Source organism: Lepisma saccharinum, chromosome 2 (genome assembly GCF_977018435.1).
Source record: "Lepisma saccharinum chromosome 2, izLepSacc3.1, whole genome shotgun sequence".
NCBI lineage: Eukaryota > Metazoa > Arthropoda > Insecta > Zygentoma > Lepismatidae > Lepisma > Lepisma saccharinum.
In genome coordinates this window covers 144,755,036-144,766,180 of record NC_139230.1, presented here as the reverse complement: position 1 = coordinate 144,766,180, position 11,145 = coordinate 144,755,036, and the positions used below count along the sequence as shown (strand labels likewise).

Below are 11,145 nucleotides of genomic sequence, written 5' to 3'. Positions count from 1 at the left end.
CGAAGAAAATTGAGAAATAGAGAAACCCTCTTCTGTTGGTTTAGATATCAAGGAGTGTTGGAATCAGGTGTACAAGTATGACAACGATGCGAAAATGAAATGTTTATGTAATGAGTTCAAGCTATCTCATGTACAGGGTCTGTATTTTAAGTAATGAGAATATTTTTTTTCTGCCGCGGCTAGACGTCAGAGCACGCTGGGACCGATTGGAGTCGGTAGTGGGGGTGTGACCTTGAAAGCGCTCCAAGCGACAGTTGCCTGCTGGCGTCCATTGAGGCATGATCACGCGTGGCGTGGACGTCTGCAAAGTGGTGTGTGCAAGAGCAAAATGCAGCAAAGCATGGTACAGCGGTAACAAACAACAAATTTTGTGTGCGCCTTGGAAAATCTGGTGCAGCAATGCTGGAAATGATTCGGCGAGCGTAGGGCAGTAACAGTTTATCACAAGTGCAAGTGTTTCAGTGGCACAAAATGTTCAAAGAAGGCCTGGAGAGCATGGAGGACGAACCCCGCACACGGCGCCCGTCAACCGCATGAACCAGAGACAACGAACAACGTGTGCGAGATTTGCTAGCACACTCCGCAGTCGCCTCGACGAAAAAAGGCACGCATGTCCAAGTTCAGAATCAAAGCATTGCTGATTGTGTTTTTTGACACGAAAGGTGTGGTCCACGCAGAATGTGTGCCTGCAGAAATGACAGTCAATGGCTCCTTTTGCGTGGGGGTGTTAAAAAGGTTGAAGAGACGGGTCAACCGAGTGCGACCACAAATTCCCTACGATTGGAAGCTCCATCATGACAATGCGCCATGTCACACGTGCTTCGTGGTTAGAGAGTTCCTGACGAAATCTGGCATCACAACGATTCCTCAGCATCCCTACAGCCCCGACCTTGCCCCTGCAGATTTTTTCCTCTTTCCCAGAGTGAAAACAGCCCTCAAAGGACTCCACCACGGAACCCTGGATGCGGTCAAAGCGGCTTGCACACGTGCTCTCAAGGCTGTTTCAGTTGCTGACTTTCAGGGAGCGTATGACGCATGGAAAACTCGCCTGCAGAAGTGTGTTGATGCTCAAGGGGCATACTTTGAAGACTACTAAAGATTTGTAGCGATATCTGTAATAAATTTTGTTTTCTGGAATTATTCTCATTACTTAAAATACAGACCCTGTATATAATTTACACCAGAATTGAATCCGGCACCATTTAATACAAGACGATCATGTTAACCACTATTCTATGAGGCAGGCCTGAGTATTTTGTGGCATCAGATTGCACACATTGGAGAATGATGACGATGCACATATCTAATTCCTTACAATTAATCTTATTTGTGCATGCAAAGTGGATATATGATGGCAACGGAAATAACAAAATCCCCACGTGCTCAAATGATTGCGCTCTCGTTTTTGGTACAACAGGTTCAAGGTTCGATCCCTGGTAGAAGCTCCAAAACTTCTGTGCTGACCCAACATCGTGGGGACAATTGGGGAGCTACTTGAAAGCAATATGGAAGCGAATTCCGCTCTCAAAACTAGAAGGGAGTCAATGTGAACACATGTCTCCGAATGAAAAACCACTTGCCAGGCCTTGTGCCTCAAAATTAATTTTACTGACTAAATGTAGTTTTTTTTTAGAGGATATAAACATGGTTGGCTTTTTATGCATTGTACAATGTTGTTTTCTTTCACCCTACATTTACAGTTTATCTTCCAAAGGATTCCACTCCCGATGCATGATCAATGATCATAAACAGCTATGAAACCAAAGGTTACAGGTTCGGAGCTTGGACAAGTGTGGTTGTATCATGTCTGTCCCATCGCCATTCAATCGGTTCATCATTCAATCTCATTATTGCATTTAACCCGTGAGGTAGAAAAGCTGCTTCAAATAACCAAATAAAATGATTGATTGATTGATTTGGTTTATTTTACTTCACTTTTCTGGCACTTTTTGGCTAATTGTGAAGATGAAGATGAGTGATGATATTAGGCCTATTGATTGATTGATTAATTTTACTTATTTTACTTCGCTTTTCTGCCATTTTTAGCTAATCGCGATGATGGGGATAAGTGATGATATGATAAAATTGATGAAAACACACTTACAAATGCCCATGCTCAGGCCGGGATTCAAACCTGGGACCCCTGCCATTCCAGTGTGATGTGCAAACCACTCCACCACAGAGGTCAGCAAACGGCAATATTAAATCGGTGAAAGAACCATCACAAATAAGACATGCCCAGGACGAGATTCGAACCTGGGACACGGTGTCATAACACAACCTTCTAACCACTCCACCATGGAGGTGTCGGCGCAAATAAAATTGAAATTTAGAAAATGCCATCTTGAATTTGCAGGAACCGAGTTCACCACTCATGGGTAGAAGATTTTCACTCCCACTAGAACAGGCAAATAACAGAAAATGGCTGAAAAGTAATTTGGTTCTCCATATCTCATGATTATATTATGTAAGTAACTATTATTCACTATAAAACTTCGAATTAATTTTATTTGTATGTCTAGTCAACTTTGCCACCTAACCAGCAGCAGCAGCAGCGTTTGCATTTGCGGGTGGAGGCTAAATGAAGAAAAATCACAGAAAGTTCAGAAAGATATGCAGAATTTTGAAACGTAATATTTCTAGAGCATGCAGACTACTGTAGAAATTTTACTTCATACCTCGTTTTCTTTCTGAAGTGGAACATAACTTATTCTTCATTACTTGTGAGATCAACCGCCCTAGGAGTCAAACTTGGGCTCATGTGTGGTAATCGGATGCCCTTTTAGAATGTCAATGTGTTGAATATTTGGTTGATCAGTCAATCCTGTTCCATTTTTTGAGAAGAAAACAAGCTGGCAGCTTCACACTCGACATCTCATTCCGCAATGTATGAAAACGAGATCACAAACACTCTGTGATCTTACCCTCTCGCGTTTACAGAAGCTATGAAACCACAGCTTGGATCAAACTCTACTTCAATCTAACTGACAGTTATCAATTGTTCACCAAATCAACAGAGTAGAGCAAAAAGAGGCAGAGGTTTCTTGAAAATGAGTGGGACGTTATCAAGGAATGATGTGATGTCGGTACATTACAAAGGCTTATTAGTTTACCACAGACTGAAACTGAGTGGAAGCAATAAAACCCCAACTCTCAAGTGAATTCCACAGTAGCAACCGACCAACCTATTCTCTGAGTTCTCAGAGAATAGTCTTTTCCTCCACAGCAGGTCATTGGCACAAGCGTTGTGTGTGTGTGCGTGTGTGTGTGTGTGTGTGTGTGTGCAAACCTGAAGGAACCTCCTAGGGACTTGCGACATCTTTGTCATTAGCCCCTGCACCAGAAAAGCGACAAAGAGAAGAATTTTGTCTCTTGCAATTTGAAAAGCTTGTGGATATCCTTCCTGAACCATAAAATAATTATTCCAGAAAGTTCTAGCCACCTGCAGCTAAATTTTCCTGTTTGTGCCGACATCGTGACAGTCCAGAGCCAGATGAAGAGAAGATGTCACAAGCAGAAAGATGTTTGTGGGAGGGAGAGGGGGTAACCTGGTTAAGGCTCCTGGGGTGCAGGAAGGGAAAGTGTGTTTTCAAAAGGTCTCCGACTTTCCTGAAAGGGGTGGGCCGTAAAATCAATAACTGAATTTCCTACCAATACATCTGTTTGTGCAACAAGCAAGAAGCAGGTGCACGAGGAAGAAATGTATTGCTCCTGGTTCGTGAAACTCAAACTCAAGAACAGTGTTTCAAACTGAAAGGAAAATTTAAAAAAATACAATTTTGCAATATTTGTCATCCAAATTAAATGTTCAGCAATGTAGAACAGTTTGCCGGGGCCATGTGAATGTTTGGGGGGGGGGGGCTGGTGTCTGCATGCCCCCCCCCCCACTTACGACGTTACTGGCCAGAGACCCAGGTTCGCGTCCTGGTCGAGCCTGCATCTTTCACTGAATATTTCTACAAAAGAGTAATGATAACGGAATGAAACGGATTGATCTTGCAAATAGACATCAAATGATCATAGCAGGCAGGCACCCTTTATCCTCATAAAGATATACATAAAGCAACATGGAGAACTCCAGATGGGGGATCAAGTAATCAGATAGACCATGTAATTTTAGATAGTAAACACAAATCTAACATTTTAGATGTACATAGTTTTAGACGAACTAATGTGGATACAGACCACTACCTGGTTATTGCTAAGGTTAAGAACCGAATATCTTGTATAAAAGGGAGACAACGAAGTGAAATTACAAGATATGATATAAATAAATTAAAGGAAAAAGATGGAAGGAAAAGGTATGAGCAAAAGATTGCTGACAGGCTGAAGAAATTGGAAGGTGATATGAATAGTAGTAGTAGTAATAGTGAGGGGTGGACCAACATAAGAGGGATAATAATAAAGGTAGCTGATGAAGAAATAGGGAAAATGAAGAAACAAAACCATAGTGAAGGGTTTGATGAGGAGTATAAGGAGATAACCAGGCAGAAAAATTAAGCTTATCGAAATATGATACAAAGCTACTTTACAAGGACAAAGTTAGAATTATATAGGGAATTGAGGAAGAATGAAAAGAAAATACGTAAAAGGAAGAAGAGGGAGTATGAGGATAATAAGATGAGGCAATTGGAAGCATTTAATGTAAGACGAGAAAGTAGACAATTCTATAGAAATGTCAATGAAAGGAGAGTAGGATTCCAAACAGGAGCATATGTATGTAAGAATGGACGACTGCTAAGCAATGACCAGGATATTTTAATCAGATGGCAGGATCATTTGAATGAACTATTGAATGACCAGAACCAGAATGAGAATGAAAGGGAGCAAGGACAGAATCAGCATAGGGAAGAAAATCAGAATGTCACGAACCACCAAATGAATGAACGGGAAAAAGATGGACCTAGCTTTGAAGAAGTTATGAGTGCCATTGCAAAGCTGAACAACTATAGAGGGCCAGGATCTGACAAGATAACAGCTGATGAAACTTTATGGAAGTAATTTCATGGGAGGAAGGTATGATATACCCCTTACATAAGAAAGGAGATCGTCTACAAACAGGAAACTATAGAGGTATCAGCAAACGTAACACTGCATATAATTTTTTTTTCTAATATACTGTTCCGAAGGCACTCCCCATATATAAATAAAATAATAGGTGACTACCAATGTGGCTTTAGAGGGGGAAAATCAATCTGAGATCATATCCATACAATCAGAAAAATATGTGCCAAGACAAGGAATTTGGAAAGAACACATATCATCATTACATAGACTTTAAATCTGCATATGGTACCATAAAAAGGAGAGAGTTAATCGAAGCCATGAGAGAATTTGAAATCCCACAGAAGCTAACAAACTTAGTAGAAGAGACCCTTAAAAAAGCATGTTGTAGAGTTCAAATAAGAAACCAGCTGACAGAAGAATTTGAAACCAAACAAAGATTGCATCAAGGGGATGCCTTGTCATGTATGCTATTCAATGTTGCATTAGAAAAGGCTGTCAGGGAAGCAGGAATAGAAACTAGTGGAACCATAATAAACAAATTAGTGCAAATTATGGCATATGCAGATGATACAGTAATAATAGCCACAACAACAAGAGTATTACGTGAAGCTGTAGCTAAACTTCTCACTGCACCACAAAAATTGGAGCTCATGGTAAATGCAGCTAAAACAAAATATATGGAAATAACTAAAGTGCCTACTAATACTGCAACTTTTGAAGTTAACAGGCTCTCTTTTGAGAAAGTTTGGGAATTTGAATATCTTGGCACATATATAATGGAGAAGAGAGATTTTCTGACAGAGATTAAACACAGGATAAGTATGGCAAATAGAAGCTATTTTGGACTCTGGAAACATATGAAGTCTCAGTACATCAGAAGGAAAACAAAATATAAACTATACAAAACATTAATAACACATATTTTAATGTATGGATGTGAATCATGGATAATAACCAAGAAGCCTGAGTAAATGATCGGAAGCTTTGAAAGGAAGATCCTGAGGAGGATCTATGGCCTGATATATGAAAATGCATTATGGAGAAGAACATATAATATGGAACTATATCAGCTTTATCAGGATATAGAAATTGTGAAGGAAATTATACTTACATGGCTAAGGTGGTTGGGGCATATATACCGAATGCCAGACAACATGGTGTGTAAGAAGATCACATTTACGAAAATGGATGGGGGAAGGGATGTAGGAAGACCACCTTTAAGGTGGGTTGATTTGGTGGAAGAGGACCAGAGTGTGCTGGGAATTAGGAGTTGGAGAAGGAAGGCTGTGAATAGAGATGGATGGCGGAAGATTCTGAAGGAGGCCAGGGTCTGTGATGAACTGTAATGCAAGGAAAAAAGAAGAAATCTCTTCTATGTGCCTCATCTTCAATAACCTATGGTATTTGTCTGAAGGCTTGGTTGCTCTTGCATGACCAAGCAATCTATGGTGAAGGCTACGAGAGAAATGAGACAGGACAAGATTCCTCCAAAGCGAGCAACAGTTGAACTCCATAACATTTTTCAAGCAGCTGGAACTTTGACAAGGCTTTCTTCACACTGATCAAGAAACACGGGAGGATCAAAAGGACTTCCAGGAAGGGTGTGAAGTGGTTTGTGCTGTTAATGTTATCAAAAATCATGCTGAATAAGGTGCGACTCTAGTTAAGCAATCCAGTGGGCATCTCACAAGAAACAAGTCCCAGATTCAGTTCTTGCTGTAAACCATCCAGGAGCAGCACTGAACTTGTAACTTTATTACTATTTAAGATTTATACCACATACTAACTACTGACATAGTTACTATTATATTATTGCATATTTATTATAAGTAAATTTCAGGGCAATTGAACTACCAGTAAAGATTAAAATGTTTTCATGAAGCTTTACATATTTTCCTTTTGACTAGAAAGGAACAATTTCAGGGTGTAAGATCATAAAAAAAAATTAAATGTGCTTTTTAACAACCACCCTCTTACTGCCGTGAAAACATGGAAATATCATGGTTCTGTCACATACTCAGCATCAAGTGATGAACTATATAACAGCAGAATATTTTTGCAAAACTGAGTATATAAAGTATTCAAGGTGAATGTGATTTGGAAAAAAAAAACATTTTTAGAATTATTTTTTTTGTGTCAGTCCATGAAAAATTCTATATAAAAGAATCAACTGGTATAGATAAATAGAATCAGACAGATACTTTCCAATACCGTATCAGCTCAGCCCTACAAATATGTTAAGCTTCATTGTCTGATTATTAGCATCTGATATAAATACATAAATGGCATTACTTACTACCTTTTGATCCATAGGAAATAATCTGTCAATGGGGCTCGACTCCTTAGAGCTCTGGTCCAACATATCGATAGAACTGGTGGAGGTTACAGGGGAGGCAACAGTTTCCATCTGTAACATAACAATTTCAAGTGATTGGTAGTAGAAGAAAGTTATATATCATGATTTGAAAATTAAGCATCAAAAATTTAATTCTCATTTGGGTATAGTGGCACAGAAAATCACAAAAATTCATTATTTTGTTTCGACATTTTCATGTTTCCTGTGCTGAACAAAGTATTAAATTCGTCTATTAGTCATGGAGGGTGAGGAGGTGAAATTCCCATCTAAGATGACTAGAAATGTAATATCAAGTGTCCATGGTGAAGTTGTACATAGTAGGTAAAAGTCATCATTATGGTCTGCAACCTGAGCAGATGGTGGTGTGCTGGGTGGGGTTAAAACCTTGATACAGTTTTCCTATTCAAAAATGGTAAGATGTTGCAGGGATATTGCACCTCATTCACTGTTCTAATTTCAGACGTTATTCCAATGTGCACTGAAAATTTTAATATCTCCAAAAGATGTTTGACCATTAACACTCACCAAGAGCACTTGACACATTTCTGTCATTTAAGGTGTAAAGTTTGATTTTCACCTTGAAGATGGATTCCAGCCACCCTTGCCAACCATACTCTGGGTGACACTATTCAATGCAGCACATATGTATTTGGTATGTATATGTATGCATCGGGGATAGGTGGTAGAACAGCCACAGGCTGAACCTCGCCCTTTAATAAAGGAAAATTGAAATTTAAATTGAAATACATGAAAGCCGAACCCTGTGGCCAAGTGGTTAGCACATGGGGGTAGCGAAGCCAAGAGTTCCAGGTTCGAATCCTGCTCGGGCTTGGTTGTTTGTGAATGTCCATTCATCAATTTCATCATATCATCACTCATCCCTATCTTCGCAAATTAGCCAAGAGGCACAAAACGTGAAGTAAATTAAACTAAATCAATCAATCAATCAATGAAATACATGAAAACCCATAGGATTTGGTTACAAAATATGGTCAGCAGCTACAGAAAGTAGTTACCGGACATCCTTTGAACACCTTACCAAGGTGCAAATTCATCAGGTATAGGCATCCGAGATGTGATACGTTTGGGAGCAGCTGTACTGTTGGAAATGTATTCTCGCTTGCAAAATGATCGAGGTCCACGCAACATAAAATTTGACAAATAAATTCACTTGCATTCATTTTCTAACAACACTTACTGTATGTGGCACAAGAAGTATCTGAGGCAACAGAATGCAGAATTTCCCATACAAAGTGCAGAATCAATGAAAAAGGATAAACATGGAACTATGTCATTCTGAACAACCAGCATCATGATCGTTGTTAGATGGCATGACAACAATTGCATCAAACTGTCATGGAATTATTCCTGTTACAAAGGTGGAGAGGGTAAGATCAGTTTATGGAAAGTGGTCTAAAATTCAAGTGGACTGTCCCTCTGTACTGCAGAAATACAACAAAAACATGTCTGGTGTCGATTGTTTTGATAAAAATGTGCAGTCCCTAAGAATTGAGGGGGTCAGCACAACAGTGGTCCAAGCCACATTTTTAAAAAATACAGAAACTGCAAGTTAAAGTCAGACAATTGTGTTTTCTCTTGGAATTTGGAAATCCCAATTTTTTTGGTAGTGGTGTGTGATATGATGCTTGGTTAACTTAAGTAGTTTTAGATATATTGTAATTTTTATGAGGAACCTGCAACACCCTTCCTTGGTTAGAACACTGTTACACTGACATGTGTTTGTACATGAGAAAAAATAAAAAAAAAATATCTGAAGAAATGTAGTGCAAAGAAACATATATCCATCCTAATATTTTGTTTATAAGTTTTAATATTACTTAAAGTGATTACATAGTACACAAGGTGGTTCTATTAATAAAATGTTTAGAGTATACACTATATCATTACAAGCAAAAGCATAAAAGTTTTGCATACTGTTCCAGTATGTTTTGTGCATGCTTACACAGTACTACACATAATCAGGATGGGGCCTCCCCGATGGTAGTGGTAGTGCCGCCACCTTGTAATCAAGGGGTCCCGGGTTCTATACCTGGTTGAGGCACAAGTGGTTCGGATCCTACTTTAAACTGTAGGTCCAGTCCCGATTAGCCTTACTGTACATAAACTCAACTCAACTCAACTCAACATAATCAGGAATGTCAAAAATGTCTTCACTATCATCCACCATCATATGTTCTATATTTTCATTTTCCTCAGTTCTATTTTGAGATACCAGACTATTGTAAAATGAATGGTGAATGGGTGGAACATATTTCAAAAGGTCTGACTATCTTTAAGTTTCTTTGGGTTTATTGGTCTTGGATTGGAATATTTTGGTATTAGCTGAACATGTTGTATTTCAAGAGTGTGTTTATCCCTACTCTTTTGTCCTTTAACAATATTCACATATGTACCTTGCTCTATGGCATCCGAATAACAATACTTGACACAACATTATTTTCCTCCTTTTCATTACTCGAGACATCACTTTCACCCTGAACATCAGCCATCTTTGATGTTATTACACTGACCTCTTATTGGTAGTTTGAGGTTGGACCAATTTTGCACTCAAACAACACGGAATTTTGTTCGGGGACAAAAATAAGTGGCACCTAACCAGGATATACGTGGTCAATTGGTCTAATCCACATGGTAGGAAGATAGTTCACCTCAATTGCCAACAGATGGCAGCATTATCTCATTTTGCCTGTTGGAGAGTCTTAGACCACTGTTGCATTGGTCTTCAATGTAAGAAGTGGTGGTTCCCTATTTTTCCATTTCAATTGGGTTAAGCATTATAAAATGCATGGTTATTTCTCAAAAAAGTTAACAATGATACATATAGCTATAATGACTATACATAGTGACAGCTATATATACAAATTTCGCACCTGAAAAATATAATATGAAAGATTTGATTCCTTGTTGCATAATATTACTTAGTTTATTTCTTATTATGAAAACGTGGTTATGAATAGGGTGCAGATTTTTGCCTATTTGCCCTTTTTATTTCTTTGTAGTAAAAGGTAGGCTTCAATGTTTAAAGTAGGGATGTGAGAAGCTGAAAATTTACCGATGCCGATATACTCACCGATAATTTTTGGAACTGATACCGATGCCGATATTTAACCGATTCCGATACATAAGATTATTTAACAAAAATAGAATGTTATTTTCAGCATGACAAAAATAAATTTTCTATGTACATTTCTATTGCATATCATATGTATATACATATATATTCTCAAGAGATGCGAATGTACATTTGCATCTACAAAATGTTATGTGAACCTTTAAGAAGAACATGGATTCTCAAGAGATTAAACATTAGTACACAAGCAGTTCTTTGAAATGCAAAATGAATTGCTGTTCTGTCAGATTTAAGTTCAGAAACACGAGATTGGGAAGCACTTCAGGAAGTAACCTACTTCTTCTCTTATCTCAAATCTGTCTAGCAACACTGAACACTGAATACTGATGCAGCAGGTATGCCCAAGTATTTTCTCATGACTTGCTTCAGGTTTGAATATTCATTTTTGAATTTCCAATAAAACAGCAGATCCTAGTTCAGCAATGTACTGTTTTATTTCCGATTTATAGTTAGGGTGATCCTCTGAATGAGTTTGCAATAATTGTATTACAAAAACTCTACAATAATGACGAATCATAACCATATTTTCAATAAATCTTACAAAACTAGAACATAAAACTTATTAGAAGGTAAAAACTCTAGTATAATCTGTACCGGTTTAAATATCAGATTTTTGCTGATTCCGATACCG

The 11,145-nt window shown here is 38.4% G+C and overlaps 1 protein-coding gene across 1 annotated transcript; it reads left to right on the top strand.

The window, feature by feature from the left end:
• The first annotated feature begins 5,978 nt into the window (after nt 1-5,978).
• On the top strand, nt 5,979-6,353 carry LOC145983688 (uncharacterized). Its single transcript, XM_083116743.1, has one exon. The coding sequence runs from the start codon at nt 5,979-5,981 to the stop codon at nt 6,351-6,353; it is 375 nt and encodes a 124-aa protein (XP_082972869.1).
• The last annotated feature ends 4,792 nt before the right edge of the window (nt 6,354-11,145 follow it).